We start from the raw sequence: 26,390 nt of genomic DNA, 5'->3' as shown, positions 1-26,390 counted from the left end.
TGTCTGTCTGTCTGTCTGTCTGTCTGTCTGTCTGTCTGTCTGTCTGTCTGTCTGTCTGTCTGTCTGTCTGTCTGTCTGTCTGTCTGTCTGTCTGTCTGTCTGTCTGTCTGTCTGTCTGTCTGTCTGTCTGTCTGTCTGTCTGTCTGTCTGTCTGTCTGTCTGTCTGTCTGTCTGTCTGTCTGTCTGTCTGTCTGTCTGTCTGTCTGTCTGTCTGTCTGTCTGTCTGTCTGTCTGTCTGTCTGTCTGTCTGTCTGTCTGTCTGTCTGTCTGTCTGTCTGTCTGTCTGTCTGTCTGTCTGTCTGTCTGTCTGTCTGTCTGTCTGTCTGTCTGTCTGTCTGTCTGTCTGTCTGTCTGTCTGTCTGTCTGTCTGTCTGTCTGTCTGTCTGTCTGTCTGTCTGTCTGTCTGTCTGTCTGTCTGTCTGTCTGTCTGTCTGTCTGTCTGTCTGTCTGTCTGTCTGTCTGTCTGTCTGTCTGTCTGTCTGTCTGTCTGTCTGTCTGTCTGTCTGTCTGTCTGTCTGTCTGTCTGTCTGTCTGTCTGTCTGTCTGTCTGTCTGTCTGTCTGTCTGTCTGTCTGTCTGTCTGTCTGTCTGTCTGTCTGTCTGTCTGTCTGTCTGTCTGTCTGTCTGTCTGTCTGTCTGTCTGTCTGTCTGTCTGTCTGTCTGTCTGTCTGTCTGTCTGTCTGTCTGTCTGTCTGTCTGTCTGTCTGTCTGTCTGTCTGTCTGTCTGTCTGTCTGTCTGTCTGTCTGTCTGTCTGTCTGTCTGTCTGTCTGTCTGTCTGTCTGTCTGTCTGTCTGTCTGTCTGTCTGTCTGTCTGTCTGTCTGTCTGTCTGTCTGTCTGTCTGTCTGTCTGTCTGTCTGTCTGTCTGTCTGTCTGTCTGTCTGTCTGTCTGTCTGTCTGTCTGTCTGTCTGTCTGTCTGTCTGTCTGTCTGTCTGTCTGTCTGATACAAATCCATGTGTTGGTTGAACAGATACAGATAATTATTTATGTAGGTTGAACATATACAGATACAGATAAAGATAATGATGTCTCTGCACACCCCTAGTCCACACTATGTAGCACAATCATTTAGAATGGTGATCAGATTGTGGTTGGCACTTTTAATGGACACCTACCAACCAATCAGAATTGAGTATTCACCCAGGCCATGGTACAATGCTAAGCTAATGTCTTATCAAGCTGACATGGGGTGGATATGGTTGTATATGTCATGAACCAATTATACATGCAATGGATGATTGACGTTATTGTGTTGAAATGAAAATGAACATGTCAATGAATGTTAAATATTGATGTTAGTTGTTTAACCTGGAGTACTTCATCTGCCCCCTGCCAACTATGCGACCAGTCAAAGTTCCCTCTCCTCTCTATCTGATTGGCTGAAAGAATCCGTCTGTGTTCAGATGTCATGAGACGACCTGACTACCAGGCAGAGGCTCTCTGCTGTTTGAACAGCTTTTCTGGAGCTGAGACCACAAGCTACTTTATAATTGCTGACATGATATCAATAACACATACACACACGGAGGTGGGGGGTCTTACTATGAGTATCTGCATCAGTTATTGCTCAGCACTGCACTTTTCTACCAGCTGTGTGTGTGTGTGTGTGTGTGTGTGTGTGTGTGTGTGTGTGTGTGTGTGTGTGTGTGTGTGTGTGTGTGTGTGTGTGTGTGTGTGTGTGTGTGTGTGTGTGTGTGTGTGTGTGTGTGTGTGTGTGTGTGTGTGTGTGTGTGTGTGCGTGCGTGCGTGCGTGGGTGTGTTACTAGTTCATTCTGTGGTCTTCAGTAGTAAATTCAATAAGTAAAGAAATATATTTTTTATTTTTTCCATGGTGGCCCAACTGGAGGAGTGGATTGAGCACATGAGCAGTGCATATCCCCGGAAATACAATCACCTGCTAAACCTAAAACCCTGCTAGCAACCAACCGTGCTGCAACATCACCGTTGTGATATCTGCTGTCATGCACTTGTCCTAATATACTAACTTACACTGTAGAGTTTGAGCTGACTCTCTCTCTCTCTCTCTCTCTCTCTCTCTCTCTCTCTCTCTCTCTCTCTCTCTCTCTCTCTCTCTCTCTCTCTCTCTCTCTCTCTCTCTCTCTCTCTCTCTCTCACACCGCTCACTCTGTATCTTTGTCTCCAGGGAGGAGGGGTCAGAATGATTGACAGCCAGTTTGGCCAGCCGGTGTACCCGTCCTCTCCGAGCACCAATCACATCGCTCTCCTGCCAGAGAACTTCCTGGTTTCAGAGACAAGACAGCCAATCAGCCGCCGGGATTTTCTCTCTGTGTTGTCCAATGTGAGCAGAGTGTTGGTCAGAGCTTCATACAGCACAGAGAGACAAGCGCTGTTTACAGGTAATACTACTGCTACTAATAATAAATAATATATATATTATATAAAGCGCTTTTCTATCATTTAAAATAGATGATAAGATTTTTTGTATTATTCTTAAAAAAATATATATATATATATATATATATATATATATATATATATATATATATATATATATATATATATATATATATATATATATATATATATATATATATATATATATATATATATATATATATATATATATATATATATATATATATATATATATATATATATATATAATAACAATTATTAGGGGGGCCAAAAAGTTTGGGAACCACGGCTTTACACAAAGGGGTGGTGGCAGTGAGACAAACAACTGGAGAGGGGTGGGATTGGAAAACTGTGAGGGAATCTGACTCTCTAAAGCAGGGGTCTCAAACTCAATTTACCTGGAGGCCGCTGGAGGTAGAGTCTGGGTGAGGCTGGGCTGCATCAAATATTATATATATATATATATGATTTTTAATTTTTAATTTTTTTTGCAAAATCAACTCTGCCTCTCTTTGTTAACTACAACAAGCAATGCTGTTTGTTATTTAAGATGAGGTCGGACTCGGCACTGACAGATTTGTGTTCATTGTGCTGCTTTTATAAAGCCTCAAATGACGGCTTACAATATTTCATGAAAGCAAAGTGTTTTGTTTGTCTAAGATTTAAAAAGGTTTAAACTTTACAGCACTGACAAAGTTGAACAAAGTGCTGTACAAGTCCCACAACAACATAAAAAAACTTTTTTTAACTTTGATGTCAAGTAGGGGGCCGCAAAATATCATCCAGCGGGCCGCAATTGGCCCGCGGGCCGCGAGTTTGAGACCCCTGCTCTAAAGTCTTAAAGTCTTGGGGGAGGGAGTTCTAGAGCCTGGGGACTGCCCTGGAGAAGGTTCTGTCCCCAAATATGCAAAGGCTGGATCTGAGGGTCCGAGAAGGTGATAGGAGGTCTGTAAGATATGGGGGGCCATATGGTGATAGGAGGTCTGTAAGATATGGGGAGCCAGAAGGTGATAGGAGGTCTGTAAGATATGGGGGGCCAGATGGTGATAGGAGGTCTGTAAGATATGGGGGGCCAGATGGTGATAGGAGGTCTGTAAGATATGGGGGGCCAGATGGTGATAGGAGGTCTGTAAGATATGGGGGGCCAGATGGTGATAGGAGGTCTGTAAGATATGGGGGGCCAGATGGTGATAGGAGGTCTGTAAGATATGGGAGGCCAGAAGGTGATAGGAGGTCTGTAAGATATGGGGGGCCAGATGGTGATAGGAGGTCTGTAAGATATGGGGGGCCAGATGGTGATAGGAGGTCTGTAAGATATGGGGGGCCAGATGGTGATAGGAGGTCTGTAAGATATGGGGGGCCAGATGGTGATAGGAGGTCTGTAAGATATGGGGGGCCAGATGGTGAAGGGCTCTGTAGGTGAGGACAAGGATTTTGTAGTTGGTGGGAGACAGGAAGCCAAGGGAGGTCTTTTAGGACTGGGGCAGGATTTTGTGTGGGTTACAAGTCGGGCGGATTCCTTCCGGACCAGTTGGAGTCTATTGATGGAGCTGTCATTAATGCCGTAGAGGAGTGAGTTGCAGGAGTCAATATGGGAGGAGATGAAGACATGGATCAGAGTTTCCGCAACAGGGCATGTGAATGAGGGCCTGATCTTTGCAATATTGCGAAAGGTGGTAGAATGAGGTTTTGACAATTTGTCAGATATGGGGCTTGAGGGAGAAGGTGTGATCAAGGATCACTCCAAGGTTGAAATGTCTGGGAGGAAGGAGAGACAGTGGTGTCATCCATGGTGAGTGTGGGGTTGTTGATTCTGCTGCGGTTGGACTTGTCACTGTTGAGTTTGAGGACATTTAGTTACATCCAAGCTTGGCAGGAATCGATGTCAGAGATGGGTGGGTTGTGGTGAGATTTGGTGCTGAGGTACGTATATCTGAGTGTCATCAGCATAGCATTGGAAGTCCAGGTTGAAATGGCGGAGGATCTGTCTGAGATGGAGGGTGTAGATGATGAAAAGGAGTGGGCAGAACACAGAACCTTGGGGCACACCTTGTGTGACAGTGGATGAGACAGAGTGGCTGTGATGTGAAGTGTGATCTGTTGGAGAGGTAGGACCAGAGCTAGCTGTGTGTGGCACCTTCAATACAGAGGTCTTCAAGTGGAGGTTGTGGTTCACAACATTATTATTATTATTATTATTATTATTATTATTATTATTATTATTATTATTATTATTATTATTATTATTATTATTATTATTATTATTATTATTATTATTATTATTATTATTATTTATTATTATTATTATTATTATTATTATTATTATTATTATTATTATTATTATTATTATTATTATTATTATTATTATTATTATTATTATTATTATTATTATTATTATTAATTATTATTATTATTATTATTATTATTATTATTATTATTATTATTATTATTATTATTATTATTATTATTATTATTATTATTATTATTATTATTATTATTATTATTATTATTATTATTATTATTATTATTATTTGTGACTATTCTATACTATGCTACTATATCTATACTACAACCTACTATGTACTATGCTACTATGCCTATACTACTATCTACTACCTACTATGCTACTATACTACTATGCACTCAGAGTGAAGCACTGACGTTTGGCACTGCTAGATGAACAATACCACTTACTCTTAGCACCCAGAGGTGTACCCGTCCTGCTGACTTGTCACTTTGGATAAAACGAAATGACTAAATGTAAAGGTAGTCCTGATAGCAACATCAGCAGTAATAGTAGTAGTAGTAGTAGTAGTAGTAGTAGTAGTAGTAGTAGTAGTAGTAGTAGTAGTAGTAGTAGTAGTAGTAGTAGTAGTAGTAGTAGTAGTAGTACCAGTAGTAGTGGTAGTACTAGTAATAATAATAATAATAATAATAATAATAATAATAATAATAATAATAATAATAATAATAATTATAATAATAATAATTATAATAATAATAATAATAATAATAATAATAATAATAATAATAATAATAATAATAATAATAATAATAATAATAATAATAATAATAATAATAATAATAATAATAATAATAATAATAATAATAATAATAACAATAATAATAATAATAATAATAATAATAATAATAATAATAATAATAATAATAATAATAATAATAATAATAATAATAATAATAATAGATCAAATTTCTATAGCGCCTTTCATGAAACCCAAGGTTGCTTGGTATCCATCAAATATTATCAATAGTAGCAGTAATATTATTATTATTATCATTATTATTATTAATAATAACAAAGCTGTTGTTGTTGTTGTTGTCCAAGGCTTCACAATGTTACCATGGAGACAGCAGGTGTCTCTGCCAGTGGAGGGAGGAGAGCGTCTGCTGTAGAGGTCTGCTCCTGTCCTGCTGGACATGATGGAACTTCCTGTGAGGTAGAGACACACACACTCACACACACTCTGACCCTAATCAGTCAGGCTTCAGGACTGGTCACTCCACAGAGACAGCCCTCATTGCGGTCACAGAGGCACTTCACTTAGCAAAAGCGAAAGGCCTCTCCTCTGTCCTGATTCTCCTAGATCTATCTGCAGCCTTCGACACAGTCAACCACCAGATCCTCCTTGCGGCCCTCGCAGGAATGGGAGTGGCTGGCTCTGCGCTGACATGGCTGTCATCATACCTCAATGACCGCTCCTACCAAGTGTCATGGAGAGGGACCCTGTCGGCCACCCGCCCCTGCGGACGGGTGTCCCCCAGGGCTCGGTTTTAGGACCCCTTCTCTTCTCCCTCTACACTAAATCACTGGGTAACATTATCACGTCTCATGGCTTCTCCTACCATTGTTATGCCGACGATACTCAACTCTTCCTCTCCTTCCCTCCCTCAGATATCCACGTCTCTGTGCGGATCTCGGCCTGTCTGTCCGACATCTCAGCCTGGATGACGTCCAACCACCTCAAACTGAACCTAAGCAAAACAGAATTGCTCCACCTGCCGGCCAAATCCTCCCCCTAACCGACCTTTCAATCACAGTCGAGAATGCAGCTGTGACTGCGTCCCCGACCGCCAAGAACCTTGGTGTTGTCCTCGACGACCAGTTGAACTTCTCTGCTCACATCGCAGCGACGACCAGAACCTGCCGATTCCTCCTGAGCAACGTCAGAAGGATACGCCCCTTCCTGACAAAAGAAGCCACCCAACTCCTCGTCCAATCAACAGTCATCTCCCGCCTCGACTACTGCAATGCACTGCTCGCTGGCCTCCCGGCCACTGCCACTAAGCCTCTTCAACTCATTCAGAACGCAGCGGCCCGCCTGATCTCAAACCTACCGAAGTCGGCCCATGACACCCCACTTCTTAGGGACCTGCACTGGCTCCCCATTGCTGCACGAATCCGCTTCAAGGCCCTCGACCTAGCATACCGTGCGGCAAAGGGAACCGCTCCCGCCTACCTCCGTCAATGGTCTCTAACTACACACCCTCAAGACCCCTACGCTCTGCATCTTCTGGCCGCCTCAGACCTACTCCTATCCAAGCTCCGGGAGGGTCATCAAAGAGAAGTCGCCTATTCTCAGTCCTTGCCCCACAATGGTGGAATGAACTACCCACCCCAGTTAGGACAGCCGAATCACGTCCAATCTTTCGCCGTCGACTAAAGACGCACTTCTTCAACCATTATCTGAATTAAAAAAAAAAAAAAAAAAAAAAAAAAATCTAACCCTAACTAACCGTACTGTCATGCACTTGTCCTAATAAACTAACCTACACTGTAGCACTCAACACTTTGATGAACATTGTTGCTCAGCTGATAGAGTTGTGCCCTTCCTGATGGCTTGTCGTACAGAACTTGTAAGTCGCTTTGGATAAAAGCGTCAGCTAAATGACTAAATGTAAATGTAAATGTAAATGAGATAAAACTTTATAACTGATCTGAAATCATTTAAAAACCACAAAGAGTGACATGCAGGAGCTTGTTTAACCACCTGAGTCTGTACATGTGTGTGTGTGTGTGTGTGTGTTTGTGTGTGTGTGTGTGTGTGTGTGTGTGTGTGTGTGTTGTGTGTGTGTGTGTGTGTGTGTGTGTGTGTGTGTGTGTTTGTGTGTGTGTGTGTGTGTGTGTGTGAGTGTGTGTGTGTGTGTGTGTGTGTGTGTGTGTGTGTGTGTGTGTGTGTGTGTGTGTGTGTGTGTGTGTGTGTGTGTGTGTGTGTGTGTGTGTGTGTGTGTGTGTGTGTGTGTGTGTGTGTGTTTATGTGTGTCATAGGTGTGTGTTCCTGAGTATCGCAGGGTTAACAACATATTGTACGGAGGGGTGTGTGAACCTTGTCGTTGTCATGGACACGCCCAACACTGCGATGAGGTCACCGGACACTGCCTGGTAAATACACACATACACACTAACCGTATCTTAACTATTACATGAACCCTATCTTAACACTTACATTAACCTTATTTTACCTCTTATGTAAACCTTATTTGAACTCTTACCATAACCTGAACTTAACTCTTACATTAATCATACATGATGCCTTCAGGTAGGTTACTGCTGGTGAGGTGGAGGATGGCTGCAATGAAAATGGCAAACAGGGTTGGTGCAATGTTTGAGAGAGGCTGAGGGATTTGATTGATTGTATCCATGGTGTTGTGGTTCAGGTTGAAAGTGTTCCCTCCATCTGGAGCTGATGGCCACATTGTCCTTGAGCAGGGTGTGTCCATCTTTAGAGTGGAGGGGATTGAGGCCTCGGTCACTGGGTCCAGACTCCACACACAGCCTTGGTGGTGTTGAGGAAACCTCTGGTGTCTCCAGAGTCAGCAAGCTGCTGGATTTACAGGGCCTCTCTGTAAACCACCAGATGTTTTTGAGCTCACTTATCCTATGCTGAAAGTTTGCCTTTGCCTTTGCCTTTTGGCAGTTGATGTCATTCTTCTAGGAGTAGAAGGCTTCATTTTGGCATCACTCAGATTATTTTCAATTTTTTTTGTTATCCACTTTTTCTCCCCATTTTCTATTTTTCTCCCATCCCAATTTCGTATTATCCAATTCTTCCCTCCCCTGTCTTGAACGTTGCTAGACTATGCCTCCCACTGGTTGGCTGTAGTGAGGACAGAAGCCTTGCATCACGTGTCCCCTCCGGTACACGAGGAGGCAGCCTGTCGCATCTTTTCACCGCAGCAGCTCGAACTCTCAGTGGCGAGGAGTAACGCATGGGAGGCTCACGCTGCCCCCGATACTTCCTGCTTCCGCCGCACCGGCATCACCCAACCGACCTGTAGGAGTCGCTGTCCACAACGTCCAATCCCCACCCACCGGCTTTCCCACCCTCTAACACTGCCAATTGTGTTAGTATGACGGCTGGCCAAGCCGGTAGCAACGCCGAGAGCTGGGCTCGAACCCAGCGTCTCCTGCGTTAGTGGCGAGCGCCTTGGCCACTGCGCCAATCAGCCGCCGCATCACTCAGATTATTTCAATGTAATTTTCATTGAACCGGTCCTGGTGTTGTAGCCAATGGTGTGCCTCCTGGTCTCGAGGATAGGATCATTCATTTGGTTAGGGTTCTCTCAGGTGGTTCATATTCAGAGATGTTGCACCTTGTTTACATCACCCAGGCTTTGTGTTGAATTTTGGGCTACTCTGTTTCTTTTGTGTCCTCCTTTTCTGTATTAATTGTAGGGCAGTTTTTTGGAGCAGATGAGTTGATGATCGTCCATGCAGGTCGTGGCCCTAGTGATGTTGACATATCTGTGATCTTTGGCCCTGGTGATGTTGACATCTCTGTGGTCTTTGGCCCTGGTGATGTTGACATCTCTGTGGTCTTTGGCCCTGGTGATGTTGACATATCTGTGGTCTTTGGCCCTGGTGATGTTGACATCTCTGTGGTCTTTGACCCTGACAATCACATCTATGAGATGTCAGCGCTTGGAATCAGGGATGCATTCAGGAGGTTATGACCTTGTTTCTCTGGCAAAACATGATGACAAGGTCATGCTCAGCACATTTGGATAATACAAGAACACTGTTGGAGTTAATGTTCCCAACACCCTCTTTACACATTGTGCCTTTCCAGAGCTTTTGATCCTTACCAATTGTGGCATTGAAATCCTTCAGTGGGAGGACCTTGTCTTCCTTTGGGACGTTCGATAGTACCTGGTCCAAAGTGGCATAGAAGGTTTGTTTATCTTCATCATGTGAGTCCAGAGTTGAGGCACAAGCACTGGTTATCAGTGAGCCTCAGACGCAGGGTGGTACGCAGGGTGGTACACAGGGTTATACGCAGGGTGGTACGCAGGGTGGTACGCAGGGTGATAAGGCGCTCATTGATGCCCACTGGGGATTCAGAGACGTGGGTGATGATGACCCTGTTTTTGATGGCACTCCCACTCCGTAGATTCTGGGTTCACCAGCTACTTTACCTTCCAGAAGAAGGTGTATTTCACCTTTCTACTTCCTGTGCGTCTCCTCAGCCAGGCAGGTTTCTGACAAGGCAGCAAAGTCTGTCTTAAGTCTTCTCAGTTCCCGTTCCCTTGCAATGATTGCGGATCTTCCTTCAGGTCAATCACTAGAAGCACTATCCATGATGATGTCCGGGACTGCTATGAGATTAACCCACTGGAATGTGGTTTCATTCTAGTGAGGTTCTGAAGAGGCAGGGAATTTTAGGGCTCCCCTTTTAGCCCCTTCCCTAAGTGAGCAGAGTGGATCCTGAAGAGGGCTGCTCATTCAGCTGTCGAGATGCTCTCTCCGTCTCTGTCCAAAAGCAAGGTGACTGAATCAGACAACCACCTCCTATGTGCGGGTGCATGACTTGGAGCTCCCAGACTTCACTGTCCTACTCCTGTCACCATTATCTGATTGGCATAGGGCTTTAATCCCTTAAATCCGACGGGCCCTGTATGGGGCCGAAATTAATATCACGTCATAAATAGATCATTACAGTCCGTATTAATTAATGTTGCGTTTTTTTCTTCTTCATGTAGCCAAGAGTAAAGACCCTAAGCCTATCCAAACAGCAGTCAAAGTGTATATTTTCAGCACTACGTTTGTTTACCAATGATTGTAAGTGTTATTAGCTAAATTTGAGTTTAGAAATATCTCGGCGCATCCCAGCGGAAACCGGATGAATTAGATGCGAGGAAATAACGCGTCATGAAACCGTTGTAGTCCTAAGACAGAGGAGACCCAGGGCTTTCAATGGACATAGAAATGTCATAAAACTTCACTACCCAGCTCACACCAGCCTCTGTGAAACTGTACTTACAGTAGATTTCATTCACGGTCTTTGCTGCCCTGTAACGGGCGCCTGGTGGTTTATACGCAATTTTTAGGCCTGATATTCTATATTCTATATTGATATTTTGGGATGTCCGGATGGCAAAATTCAGTACTGTATCTACAAAACCCCCTGTAAATCATCTACCCTTTATTAATTTGCTTGTACACTTGATCTCAAGAAGGTGCTGAATGAGCTACATTGTTCACATCTGGTCAATGTTAGCATGGTGTTATACACCATTAAAGATGGAAAAAAATTCTCCTTTGGTTCATTACAATTTACTCAAGTATAGTAACAGATACAATATTCCTGACACTGTGAATACATTCCCTGGGGTCCATAGATGTCCCTAGATACCAAGAACATGCAAATGGACCTTGTAGAAGTGGAGCAATCTTCCATTTACTTGGGTATGAACTTTTAGGCGTATTTTATGAAAATATGGCTATGGCTTAAGAGGTTAAACCATGTAACCATGTCGCCTCTGAAGTAGTTCTGGTTCAGGCAGAATCAAGGCTATGATGCTGGTGTTCATCGCAGTGATGAATTATCCTCACCAAAAAAAACAGTACGGATCTGTGACTTGTTTTAGCAATTCTCAGACACCAATAGAGTTGTATGACTTCTGAATATGAGCTATACTCTGGTGTTAGCGGATGGACCACACTGGTAAGTAGGAGCAATGCATTGTTGGTTTTGGCCTTTTCGTAAGCTATGTTGACAATTAGGAAAAAATTTAATGACACCGACCTTATCCTTTAATCATTATACTATCCTCTAGGGGTGTAAAGGTACACGTATCCGTACCTAACCGAACCGTTTCAGTGTGTACCGTACCGAACGGCTGTAGTGTGTACCGAACAAATACAATGGTATGTTAACCACTAACGACCGCCCACCGGCGGCTGTTTTTTTCACAATCTAATATAATTTTCTTTAATTTTTTTTTATAATCGAAAAAGTCGATTAAGGTATTAAATTCAATATAGAATATTCGTTGACAGCCCTACAAGTACAATTAGTTACTGCACACTGAGTGGAACATGGAAAGCCAAACTTTCCCCCACTGTACCGAAAACCCGTACCGAACCGTGACTTCAAAACCGAGGTACATACCGAACCGTGGTTTTTGTGTACCGTTACACCCCTACTATCCTCATATCCCATCCTCTTTCTACAATCCTAGACTTGCATTAGCACGCTTAGCATGATCCTGATATCCATAATGGCGAGGCAAACCAAAACACAGGTGCAATTCCTCTTGGATAGAATGAAAGGACACATTCGATTTTAAACATGTGGACTGTCAATTTAACCTTTGACCTCTGGTATTTGTAGGGTTGCTCTCACCAAACCATGGGCCACTACTGCGACACCTGCCTGCCCGGTTACTATGGCAACGCCACCCAAGGATCAGCCGATGATTGCCAGCGCTGCGCCTGTCCTCTCAGCCTGCCTAGCAACAAGTAGGTGATCGCCATGGCGATGGGGCTAATGTCACTGTGACGATGGTTTAGCTCAATTTAATCAACAACCCCAATCTACTGCTGTTGACCTGTCTTTCTCCCTCCCACTCTCTCCCCTATCTATCTCCCTCCTTCACTATATAACCCCAATTACCCTCTCTCAACCTAGTTCTGTCTGTCTCTTCTTCCCTCCATTGCACCCTCTCCCTGTATCACTTTAATCAACTTCTACCCCTCTTTCTGTCTCTCTATCTCTCTTTCCTATGTCCTCTCTTCTCCTCGTTCTCTTTTTTTTTAAGTTAGGAATATACCCTTTCTATACTATATATATATATGTAATATATATAAGAGACAAAATTATATATATCCATCCCTCTCTCATATCTCTCTCTACCTCTCTCTTTCTGTATTTATAGGATCTTTATTATATTATATTATAATATTATATATCTTCTCTCCTCTCATTTCTTCTCCTTTAATATTCTTCATCTCATCTTACTCTCCTCTCCTCTCTCATCTTTTATCATCTTCTCCTCTTCCTCTCCTCTCTTCTCAACTTCTCTCCTCTTCTTCTTTCCTCTCATCTCTTCTCTCTTCTCCTCCCCTCTATCCTCTTCTCTCCTCTTCATCTCCTCTCCTCTCTCCTCTTCTCTCCACTTCATCTTCCTCTTCTCATCTCCTCTCCTCTCTCTTCCTCTTCCTCTCTTCTAATCTCCCCTCCTTTCATCTCATCTTCTCTATTCTCCTCTCCTCCTTCTGTGGAGTCTGTAACCTCCATCAAATTACCAGGAAGACACACACACACACACACACACACACACACACACACACACACACACACACACACACACACACACACACACACACACACACACACACACACACACACACACACACACACACACACACACACACACACACACACACACACACACACACACACACACACACACACACACACACACACACACACACACACACACACACACACACACACACACACACACACACATTGACAGGGACAGCTGAGAATTCCAGTAGTCATGACACGTCATTTCAAAAACTCCCACAGACCCTAAAGAAAGAATCCCTCCCACCTATCTCTCTCTCTCTTTCTCTCTTTCTCTCTTTACTGCTACTATGTCTCTACTACTATCTACTATGTACTATGCTATTATGTCTATACTACTACCTACTATGCTATTATGGCCATACTACTATCTATGTACTGTGCTACTATGTCTATACTACGATCATGTGCTATGCTACTATGGCTATACTATTACCTACTATGCTAATATGTCTATACTACTATCAGTGTTGGGAAAGTGCACTTCTAAATGAACTAGTTCACAGTTCACACATTTTTAAATGAACTAGTTCAGTTCATAGTTCATAATTAAAAATGTTGAACTAAAGTTCATGGTTTCAAAAAAACTAGTTTATAGTTTATAGTTATTTTTTCAATACAGTACGTTGCTGCAAGCTATCATTTGCTACCATTGCCTTAAAGGGGCGGCCCGCGTCGCGCGTAATGAGTCTCTCTCTCCACGCGCAACACGCACACACCGAAACCTTTCTGTGTGTGTGTGTGTGTGTGTGTGTGTGTGTGTGTGTGTGTGTGTGTGTGTGTGTGTGTGTGTGTGTGTGTGTGTGTGTGTGTGTGTGTGTGTGTGTGTGTGTGTGTGTGTGTGTGTGTGTGTGTGTGTGTGTGTGTGTGTGTGTGTGTGTGTGTGTGTGTGTGTGTGTGTGTGTGTGTGTGTGTGTGTGTGTGTGTGTGTGTGTGTGTGTGTGTGTGGGTGGGTGGGTGGGTGGGTGGGTGGGTGGGTGCCCGTCCCAAATCTGGCACACGTTTGAACGAAGTTATACTGTGATAGAGCACCGAGAATGAACGCGTTCACGTGGGACGGCTGCTGAAAGACTGCGCTGACCAGCTGACGGGGGTCTTCACTAAGATCTTCAACCAGTCCCTGTCCCAAGCCATCGTCCCACCCTGCCTGAAAACCTCCATAATCATCCCGGTCCCAAAGAAGAACTCCATCAGTTGCTACCGTCCAGTCGCACTCACCTCCCTACCCATGAAGGTCTTTGAAAAGACACTCAAGCCCCACATCATCTCTAGCCTCCCACCCGGACTAGACCCCCACCAGTTCGCCTACAGAGCCAACAGGTCCACGGAGGATGCCATCGCCACAACTCTCCACTCTACCCTGTCCCATCTAGAGAGAGGGGGGGGGGGGGGGGGGGGGGGGTGCTACGCACGGCTGCTCTTCGTGGACTTTAGCTCTGCATTCAATACCATCCTGCCTGACAGACTAGTGCCCAAACCCATGGATCTTGGACTAAATCATCCCTCCCAAGGTCTTCCTGTCTGACCGCCCCCAGAGGGTCAGGATAGGCCCCCACACCTCCACAGCCATCAGCCTCAGCACCGGATCCCCCCAGGGCTGCGTGCTGAGTCCCTTATTTTACTCTATTTACACCCACGACTTCACCGCAGTCCACCCCAGCAACACCATCATCAAGTTCGCTGACGACACCACCGTGGTGGGCTGTATCTCAAAAGGTGACGAGACCGCGTATCGCGATGAGGTAGAGCAGCTGTCAGCCCTGTGCAAAATCAACAACCTGCAGCTGAATAAGCTAAAAACCCAGGAGATGATCGTGGACTACAGGAGGAAGTAGACCGACATACAGCCCCTGTACATCGACGGGGGATGAGTGGAGAGAGTCTCGTCATCAAATTCCTGGGCGTCCACCTGGAGGATGACCCTGACCTGGAGAACCAACACCAAGGCGATCGTGAAGAAGGCACAACAGAGACTATACTTCCTGAGAATACTCAGAAACTACCACCTCAGACAAGACCTGCTTGTGTCCTTTTACCGCTGCTCCGTGGAAAGCATCCTCACCTACTGCATCAACGTGTGGTTCCTCAGCTGCACAGCCGCAGAGAGGAAGGCGCTCCAGAGGGTCGTCAACTCGGCCCAGAAAATCATTGGATGCCCTCCCTGGAAGAAGAACTCCTGCTGTCTTAAGAAGGCAGTGAAAATACTAAAGGACCCACACCACCCTGGCAACAAACACCTCATACGGCTGCGCTCGGGCAGGCGTTTCAGTGTCATGCCCACCCGGACTAACAGACTGAAGTTTAGTTTCTATCCCAGAGCCATATGTGCACTAAACTCTAGTGCAATTATCTTTTATACCCCCCTGTTTATGTTATGTTATGTCTATTATGCCTTACTCTTGTTTTTATATTTAATACTGTGTTTAGGACTGTGTTTTATGATCTAGGACTGTGTGACGGCTAGCACCTACAGTAGGGCTGCATTTAAAATGTCGTTGTTGTAACATTGTAACAATAACAATAAAGATCATTCTATTCTATTCTACAATTACGTTCATCTAGTGGAAATACAGTATGTTCAGTTCACGTTCGCCCCAAAATATGAACGAGTTCATGAACGATCGTGTTCAGGTACATCACTGACTACTATATACTATGTACTATGCTACTACAGTATGTCTATACTATTACAGTCAGTCAGAGGGCCGAGCCAGCAGACCTATCTATAGTTTTGGGCAGGGGGCCTGATGCTGTGTGTAATAAAGTCCTGCTATTCCTGTCTGTCTCTCTCTCTCTCTCTCTCTCTCTCTCTCTCTCTCTCTCTCTCTCTCTCTCTCTCTCTCTCTCTCTCTCTCTCTCTCTCTCTCTCTCTCTCTAGCTCTCTCCCTCTCTCTTTCAATTCCATGCAGGGTTTAGAGGTGGTAGAAGCTCAGACAGACAGAGAGAGAGTATTCGTGTGTGTGTTTATACTCAACTGTAGATACTAGTGTGGTTAGGAGAGAGAGACCATGTTATTGACTCGTCTCTCGCCTCTCCTCTTCCTCCTCTTCCTCCCTCTGTTCACCTCCGGACAACGTTTTCGTCCTCAACAACAACAACAACAACAACAACAACAACTCTATCATCATGGTAACCACGGCAGTTTCAGCCCTACCTGTCAACTAGGAAATGGAGGAGAGTTATTGTGTGACCGATGTCAACCAGGATACACTGGAGTTACATGTGACAGGTACTACACACACACACACATACACACACACACACACACACACACACACACACACACACACACACACACACACACACACACACACACACACACACACACACACACACACACACACACACACACACACACACACACACACACACACACACACACCTACACACACCTACACACACACACACACACACACACACACACACACACACACACACACACACACACACACACACACACACACACACACACACACACACACACACACACACGTACGTTCTGGAGAAATTCCATATATGTTATATTCAATAAAAAAAGGTATTCCAAACCTTGGGGTGATAATAACCAATACAAACATATAATATAATGAATAGAAATAGGGACCATATTGGTCTGAATATAAGACGTAAATTACACATGATAAAGTACAGTCGTCTTCTATTCCTGGACTAGACATTGAAAGGTGTCTATGGAACGATATTTAGATATTTAGTCACTTTCCTCAGTAAACTATGAGACAGGTGAATAGAAGTAGTTAAAATTCAAATCAAATGATTATTTTATTAGTAAGAATGAGACATGTTCAGTTCTCTCTGGCTAAAACATTATACAGCTGCTGCAGTTTTTTTTTTTTTTTTTTTATCTTTTATTATGCAAGCTGTAGAATATGCGTGTTTTAGCCTGAAGATTGAGCAGGTGTCAGCTGTCCTGACTGAGGTGGGGTGTTTATTTATCTTTTTTACATGAGCCGTAGAATAAGTGTGTATTAGCTTGAAGATTGAGCAGGTTTCAGCTGTCCTGACTGAGGTGGATGTTTATTCCACCATTGCGGGGCCATGACAGAGAATAGCCTGGTCTTTTAATAAACCTCAGTTGCCAGAGTGTCTCACTCACTGAAAGACTCACTGCCTGAAACATGTTGGTATGTTAGAGTTAGGTTAGGGTTAGGTTAGATTAGTTTAGGGCTAAATTTGGATTAGGGTTAGGTTAGGTTAGGTTAGGTTAGGTTGGCTTAGGTTAGTATTAGTTTAGGTTAGGTTAGGGTTAGTATTAGGTTAGGGTTAGAGTTGCCCTGAAATTTTACATTTTATCTTCACATCCCTTCCTTACATTTGTCCTCGCTTCTCTTCCTTACGTATTTTCCTTGTATCCGTTCCTCACACCTCTTCCTCACACCTCTTCTTCACTCCTCTTCCTCACACCTCTTCTTCACACCTCTTCCTCACACCTCTTCTTCACACCTCTTCCTCACACCTCTTCCTCACTCCTCTTCCTCACACCTCTTCCTCACACCTCTTCCTCTTCCTCACACCTCTTCCTCACACATCTTCCTCTTCCTCACACCTCTTCCTCACCTCTCTCCCTCTTCCTCACACCTCTTCCTCACCTCTCTTCCTCTTCCTCACACCTCTTCCTCTTCATCATACCTCTTCCTCACACCTCTTCCTCACACCTCTTCCTCTTCCTCACACCTCTTCCTCACCTATCTTCCTCTTCCTCACAACTCTTCCTCTTCCTCACACCTCTTCCTCACACCTCTTCCTCACATCTCTTCCTCTTCCTCACATCTCTTCCTCAAAACAAGACTAGAATAAAGTTCTATTGAAGAGAGAGACAGAGACAGAGAGAGAGAGAGAGAGAGAGAGAGCGACAGACAGACAGACAGACAGACAGACAGACAGACAGACAGACAGACAGACAGACAGACAGACAGACAGACAGACAGACAGACAGACAGACAGACAGACAGACAGACAGACAGACAGACAGACAGACAGACAGACTCACGTTTCATGGTTAAATGCCAGCAGACTGACACAGGGGGAAGTAGAGGTATTTATAGAGGAGGGGTTGTATACTGTATTTGTGAGTGTGTGTGTTGGAACACCTGCCGGAAGCCATCAGTTCATGTGAAATCTGAGTCAGACAGATATTAGTTAAAAATAAAAAGGGAGATAGAGATGAAAAAACAATGAAAAAATAAATATTAGTTTTATAAAGCAGGCAAAATAAATCATATACTGTTATGTAATACTGTTGTAAATATTTGTTCAGGTTCTGAACAGGTTCTACTTCCTACCACCCTTCCTATGCTTCCTATTAATGCTAATAACTATACTTGGAGAGTGGTCAGTTTGTCTGTTTTGTGTTTATTAGAGTTAGCATGCTGATGCTAATAGCTACAAGGAGAGCACTCAGTGTTTTTGTAAGATAAGATAATATGGATGAAGATGGGGGGGAGTCTATGGCTAAACCTGCTCCTCATCTTAGCTAGCTCTTTGTAGAGGGGTTCTCCAGGATGCGTCTATTCTTATCCTAACGCATGTATGCTTCCACGTTCGCGTTTTGCGAATCTGATTGGCCACTGCCGTTTCTGGTGCGATCTGATTGGCCACTGACGTTTCTGGTCATGTGACATGTGCGCCCAATCGCGTGACACGCTCATTTCCGCCTCGACCAGCAGCAAACTACCTAACGCCTAGTTTATCACTGGTTAAGCTTAGGCGACTCTTTCGAAGTTGGTTAAGGATAGAGTTTGGAATCAGGGCTGGCGTTCTATCGCCCTGCTCTAAGACAAACTCTAACCTTAACCAACTTCGAAAGAGTGCCTAAGCTTAACCGGCGAAAGGACTTGCCGTCACACGATTGGCGCGACCAGAAACGGCAGTGGCCAATCAGAGCGCAAAACGCAAACGCGGAAGCATACATGCGTTAGGATAAGAATAGACGCCTCCAGGATAGCATCCATCTTTGTGTGTTTGTCTGTCTGTGTCTACTGAGCGTACCTTTCTAATTGTATTCTGTATTTTTATGAAAACTACTTTTATTCTGTATTTTTATGAAAACATATTTCATTCTGTATTTCTATGAACATTTATTTTAACTGTATCACTCACTGCTGCCCCCTAGCTGTGCCAACGGCTACTATGGCCAGCCCACCGTGCCAGGCGGCTCCTGCCAGCAATGTGATTGTCATGGCAACCTTGACACGGCTACACCCAGGAGCTGCGACCCAATCACAGGCCACTGTCTGCGTTGTCGTCAAGGTTATGGGGGTGTGGCCTGCGACTCCTGCGCTGAGGGTTACTATGGAGATGCCATCACCGCGAAAAACTGCCAACGTGAGTAAATGACTAACACACTTTTTATATAACATATATAACACACACGTGACATATATAACACACATATATAACATATAACACATGTATATAACATATAACACACAAATATAAAACATATATAACACACAACATAACACAAATATATAACATAATAACAGACATGTATAACCACATGTATTATATAGACATTTGTCTGTCTCCATCTTTCTCTGTCTCGCTCCCTCTCTCTGGCTGTTTCTCTCTGTCTTGCTCCCTCTCTCTGTCTCTTTCTCTCTCTCTGTCAGTCTCTGTCTCTATCTTTCTCTCTCGCTCCCTCTCTCTGTTGAGACATTTCTGTTTCTCTCTGTCTCGCTCCCTCTCTCTCTTTGTCTCTTTCTCTCTCTGTCTCTTTGTCATTGTATCTCTATCTTTCTCTCTCTCTAATCTATCTCTCTGTCTGTCTTTCTCTCTCTATCTCTCTCTCTCTCTCTCTCTATCTCTCTCTCTCTCTCTCTCTCTCTCTATGGGACTATCTGTAGCAGCATTTTGCTGCCTTGTTGCTTAAATAAAAGTAGTTTATGTTTCAGAGTATGTTATGTTTTATTGTGTGTCGTTTCTCATTATGATGCAATCTGTTGCTTTTCTAAAGTACAGTGCTACATTGATACATTGGTCCTCATTCTCGAACGGACATACGTAAAACTTACCAAGGAATTCCTCCGTAACTCAATTTACGTACTTATTCGGCATTCTCGAATGGCTTCGTATTGTAAATTCTTTGTAGGATTTCCATACTCGAAAAGGCAGTCGTAAGTCGGACAGGCCGGTGTGCAACCGTGGTTTCGACAGCTTTCTCTGGGACAAGTCATTGGGGATTGCCGATACTACAGACATTTGTGGAATTAAATAATTATAATTAATACGACAATATTTGTATCATTAATAATTACGTTTTGCATTTATAGTCCTGACTCGATGAGGCATCGTGAGCATTACACACACACACACACACACTGCAAACGAAATAAATAAGAACTAAACCAATCTCTGCGGATATAGCTACTGTATAGTGGAATATACTGTATTAATATGCCATATACTGTCTTCTTCTCTTTGATATCACTTATTGTTGGTTTGATGTATTTCTATTGCTAAACGAAATAACGGCTTAGTGAGGCAGCACAGCACAGCACACACACACACACACACACACACACACACACACACACACACACACACACACACACACACACACACACACACACACACACACACACATACACACTCCTACTCTAGAACATGACATATTAGCATGACATCTCATTCAGTAATGTCAATACTGCACGACTGCACGATGACAAGTGTGTGTGTGTGCTCTGTGTGTGTGAGGCCGTTTCTCCACGCATGTATTTATTTATGGAGAATTTATTTATCCACTCTGGTTGGATGGTGTATTGTACTTATGGTTATTGTGCTGTATAATAATAATACATTTGAATATAATCTCATTTTGAGATCAGTCACAAATCGCTTCCTGTAGAATACCCGTAGAATGGATCAGCATGGTGGATGGCAATGCCAAACCTCTGCTGTTTTGCACACGCCTCATTCACCTTATAAGGAGCTGGCGGGGCATGTCTGTATGCAAATGCGAAGAACGAAAACTCGCATTTTAGTTTAAGAATGAGTGACGTATTTCATTCATGGGAACCCAGTTGCAAAGATTTTGACGAGTTACGGAGATCGTTTCACACGTTCAGGAATCCGGAGGAGTATTTCCGTAAATCTGTTGGTACGACATTTTTACCAAGATATTTACCAAGGCACTTACAAACACGTTGGAGAATGAGGACCATTGAAACGCCCCCAGTGAAGATGTGCTTGTTGCTTTTAGATCAAAGAATTTAATCTCCAACTCATATCAGTGTCCATCTGTCCTCCATGTTGGAAGAAACAACTGTGTTATAATAATAATATGTGTTTATATATGAGAAATACAGTATATGAACATAAATGTAATCATTTGGTGTAAACAAGTCACGGTGGAACAATACTATGCTTTTACAATGTTTGATCTGCTCTAACACATACATTAGATATTTTGTAAGTGGTTACTAATAGTTACAGGTAGCCATGTTGGAAGAATGAGAACAAAGGTTATGTATTATTAAAACCCTGTGTCCCCTCCTCTCCTACAGCGTGCCAGTGTCATGTTAATGGTTCTCTCTCAGAGACGTGTAGTCAGGAGACGGGTCAGTGTCGCTGCAGAGAACATGTGGTTGGTCGACAGTGTGATGAATGTCTGGTAAGTCTATCTTGCCCTCACCTATATGTATGTATTTGTATAACCCGTACCTATATATGTATGTATTTATATAACCCTCACCTATATATGTATGTATTTATATAACCCTCACCTATATATACAATATGTATGTATACTGTATAACCCTCACCTATATATGTATGTATTTATATAACCCTCACCTATATATACAATATGTATGTATACTGTATAACCCTCACCTATATATGTATGTATTTATATAACCCTCACCTATACAGTATGTATTTATACTGTATAACCCTCACCTATATATGTATGTATTTATATAACCCTCACCTATATATACAATATGTATGTATACTGTATAACCCTCACCTATATATGTATGTATTTATATAACCCTCACTTATATATTTATGTCTTTATATAACCCTCACCTATATACATATATATTGATGTATTTATATAACCCTAACCTACAGTATATATTTTTGTATTTATGTAACCCTATACCGTGTATATACTTGTATATATTTAATGTATGTTAAAGACCATCGTTATATATAATCTATTGCTCTATCTATCCTTTAAGCCTAATTGTTGGTGGGATGCGGAGCGTCAGGAATGCGCTTCATGCCGTTGCAGCCCCCAGGGGGCACTGTCTCAGCGCTGTGATGTTGAGGGTCGTTGTATCTGTCGCCCCGGCTACGTGGGCCGGCGGTGCGACCTTCGTCGCCAAGGTTACGAGAGAAGGGAAACGCGGAGGCCCGTGGAAAGAGTCTCCATGGAGACCATCCAGCAAAGATGGGGGGGGTCATCTCGGTCGGGGGGGTGTCCCCGGGGGGCATACCGCCGCAAGATTGATAGGGTAAAACTGGAGAGGTCTGCATGTAGGTTTGCTGGTGTGTCCCAGGACAGTGTGTCGTGTGGTGGTCACCTGATGTGATGCAGGGTTTTCCAGGGTGATGCAGTGATTATCCAGTGTGTTGCAGTGTGTTGCAGTGTGTTGCAGTGTGATGCAGTGATTATCCAGTGTTTTGCAGTGTGTTGCCGTGTTTTCCAGTGTGATGCAGTGTGTTGCAGTGTGTTGCAGTGTGTTGCAGTGTGTTGCAGTGTTTTCCAGTGTGATGCAGTGATTATCCAGTGTGTTGCAGTGTGTTGCAGTGTGTTGCAGTGTGTTGCAGTGTTTTCCAGTGTGATGCAGTGATTATCCAGTGTGTTGCAGTGTGTTGCAGTGTTTTCCAGTGTGATGCAGTGATTATCCAGTGTTTTGCAGTGTGTTGCAGTGTTTTCCAGTGTGATGCAGTGTTTATCCAGTGTGTTGCAGTGTTTTCCAGTGTGATGCAATGTGTTGCAGTGTTTATCCAGTGTGTTGCAGTATGTTGCAGTGTGTTGCAGTGTGTTGCAGTGTTTATCCAGTGGTATGCAGTGATTATCCAGTGGGATGCAGTGTTTTGCAGTGTTTATCCAGTGTGTTGCAGTATTGTGCAGTGTGTTGCAGTGTGTTGCAGTGTTTATCCAGGGTGATGCAGTGATTATCCAGTGGGATGCAGTGTGTTGCAGTGTTTTCCAGTGTGATGCAGTGTTTATCCAGTGTGTTGCAGTGTTTTCCAGTGTGATGCAGTGTTTATCCAGTGTGTTGCAGTGTTTTCCAGTGTGATGCAGTGTTTATCCAGTGTGTTGCAGTGTTTATCCAGCATGGTGCAGTGTTTTCCAGTGTGATGCAGTGTTTATCCAGTGTGTTGCAGTGTTTATCCAGCATGGTGCAGTGTTTCCAGTGTGATGCAGTGTTTATCCAGTGTGTTGCAGTGTTTATCCAGCATGGTGCAGTGTTTTCCAGTGTGATGCAGTGTTTATCCAGTGTGTTGCAGTGTTTATCCAGCATGGTGCAGTGTTTATCCAGTGTGTTGCAGTGTTTATCCAGCATGGTGCAGTGTTTTCCAGTGTGATGCATTGGTTATGCAGTGTGATGCAGTGTTTATCCAGCATGTTGCAGCGTTTTCCAGTGTGTTGCAGTGTTTATCCAGCATGGTGCAGTGTTTATCCAGCATGTTGCAGTGTGTTGCAGTGTTTACCCAGTGTGATACATTGTTTACCCAGTGTGATACATTGTTTATCCAGTGTGATACATTGTTTACCCAGTGTGATACATTGTTTACCCAGTGTGATACATTGTTTATCCAGTGTGATACATTGTTTATCCAGTTTGATACATTGTTTATCCAGTTTGATACATTGTTTATCCAGTTTGATACATTGTTTATCCAGTTTGATACATTGTTTATCCAGTGTGATACATTGTTTACCCAGTGTGATACATTGTTTATCCAGTTTGATACATTGTTCATTGTTTATCCAGTTTGATACATTGTTTATCCAGTTTGATACATTGTTTATCCAGTGTGATACATTGTTTATCCAGTGTGATACATTGTTTACCCAGTGTGATACATTGTTTATCCAGTGTGTTTTCCTATGATCAGCTCAGTTTGTGGTCATACAAATGTCTCAATGCAACCTTGTTTGTCCTTTGAACTATCTATTCCTCTTTTCCTCTCCTATCCTGTCATATACTCTTCTCTCCTCTCCTCTCCTCTCCTCTCTTCACCTCGCCTCCCCTTGCATCCCCTCCCCTCCCCTCTCCTCTACCCCTTTCCTATCCTCCCCTCCCCTCTCCTCTCCTCTCCTCTCCTGTCCTCTCATCTTCTCTTCTCTCCTCTCATCTGCTATCCTCTCCTCTCCTTTGCTTTCCTCTCTTCTCCTCCTATTCTCTCCCCTCCTCTACCCCTTTCCTATCCTCTCCTCCCCTCTCATATCCTCCTCTCCCCCCTCCTGTCCTCTCATCTTCTCTCCTCTCCTCCACTATCCTCTCCTCTCTTCTCCTCCTATCCTCTCCCCTCCTCTACCCCTTTCCTATCCTCTCATCCCATCTACTTTCCTCTCCTCCCCTCCCCTCTCCTCTGCTTTCCTCTTCTCCTCCTCTCCTCTCCTCTCCTGTCCTGTCATCAGCCTCAGACTCATGGTATAGCTACAGGAGGAATGTGTATTCCTTGTCACTGTAACTCGTTTGGCTCCAAGTCATTTGACTGTGATGAGGGGGGTCAGTGTCGCTGCCAGCCGGGTGTCACAGGACCAAAATGTGACCGCTGCGCTGCAGGCCACTTCAACCACCAGGAGGGAGGCTGCACCCGTAAGTTGTGTGTGCAGGCGTGTGTATATGTGTGTATATGTGTGTATATGAGACAGAGAACATCTGAACTGAGACACTGAAATACAAGTTACAACTGGTCATTCTGGTTCTAGTAATTCAGTGCTGAATTCTGAGACATTCTCTGAGATCTGGAACAAAGGTCTGATTACCGCCATATTTAAGAATGGGGGGTAATTATGATCCAAAGAACTACAGCGGAATTTCTGTAAACAATATACTGGGCAACGTTTTTTGTAATACAAACCTTCCTCATTCAACACAACACACTAAATACATTCAGTATGGCTTTCTACCCAAAAACAGAACATCAGACCATAATATAAACCCTCCACATGCTAATTAAAAACTAAAGCATTATGGCAAGGCTGTAATGAGCCCAACACAATGTCCAGTGTGTATATAGATTAATTGGCATCTATACTACAAGAATCAAACACACCTGTTAGAAGACTATGAAGTCAAATGTCTGCTCTATGCAGATGACCTGGTCTTGTTGTCCCCATCAGAGGAGGGATTACTGTTGTGGGAACAGAGGAACGGGACCCGTAAAAGCAACGCAACAGATTCAAAGGGGAATGTATTTATTTATACAAAAAGAAATAACAAAACAACAGAATAGAATAGAATAGAAATACTTTTATTATCCCGAGGGAAATTTGACACTGCAAATCGCTCAACATTAAACATTTAGACAGAACAGGTCACGAATAAGAATAACAAAACAAATCAAATTGCCTAAGATAAGAATAGAATAAAATAGAATAAAAAAAATTGAATAAAATATACAGTAAATAAATACTATAAAAATATACTGAGGTCTGCAGTATGTGTAATATTGCACAGTGCTGTTTCAAAGTAAGAGTCCAGGAAGATGGTAACTGTCACTCTGTGTTCAGTGATGCAGTGAGGCACAGTGATGCATTGTATTATAGTCTGATGGCTGTTGGAATGAAGGACTTCCTGTGCCGTTCAGTGCTGCATTTAGGAAGTGTCAGCCTAGCACTGAACATGCTCCTCCTGTCACCCAAGTCTGTGTACAAACAAAACGACTGTGGTGGTGTACTGTGGTTAGGCGGAAGCCTGGAATATGATGTATGTAATTAATCAATGTGTCTGTAAGCTGGTAACTATGTGTGTAGGTTTAACTATGTAAATGGGGTCTTACCGTGTTGTGTTATGTGGTGCGCAGAGGTAGTCAAAAAACAACTCCTGGGACTTAATACAAGGGGCAAGGCGAGAGAGAAAATACGGGGCAAGCGAGGGTGGGTCAAAAATACCGGGGAGTTAAAACGAGCGGAAAAAAAACACGAGCGTGGGGTGGTTCGGGAACGGCGTCCCCACACTAGACAAAAGAGAGAGAGAGAAAAACGAAGTTACCAGATGTTAGTTACCAGCCAGTAAATACAAAATGCGAATCAAAACAAGACGAAGGTCAGACAACCAGCCAGTAATTGCAAATATGAAATTCAACAGGAATAGACAAAATAGTCAATGGTATGATGCAAACCTACTGTTCCTGGTAGAACGGACTGGTGTGGTCCTCAGGGCAGGTCAGCGTTTATGCTCCCATCAGTAACTGGCAG

General features: G+C 43.4%; 1 protein-coding gene across 1 annotated transcript in view; it reads left to right on the top strand.

Annotated features, from left to right (window-relative positions):
• Window positions 1-26,390, top strand: part of lama2 (laminin, alpha 2) — a 384,202-nt gene that overhangs the window by 226,161 nt on the left and 131,651 nt on the right. Inside the window, 9 exon segments of the mRNA XM_084314199.1 lie at window positions 2,143-2,334; window positions 2,337-2,356; window positions 5,722-5,833; window positions 7,663-7,776; window positions 12,008-12,135; window positions 16,128-16,214; window positions 19,116-19,327; window positions 21,508-21,614; window positions 24,606-24,786. Of these exon segments, the coding sequence (XP_084170325.1) occupies window positions 2,143-2,334; window positions 2,337-2,356; window positions 5,722-5,833; window positions 7,663-7,776; window positions 12,008-12,135; window positions 16,128-16,214; window positions 19,116-19,327; window positions 21,508-21,614; window positions 24,606-24,786 (1,153 nt within the window).

This window comes from Notolepis coatsorum (genome assembly GCF_963971535.1).
Source record: "Notolepis coatsorum genome assembly, chromosome: 5".
In the NCBI taxonomy this organism is placed as follows: Eukaryota; Metazoa; Chordata; class Actinopteri; order Aulopiformes; family Paralepididae; genus Notolepis; species Notolepis coatsorum.
This window is presented reverse-complemented; position numbering and strand designations above follow the sequence as displayed.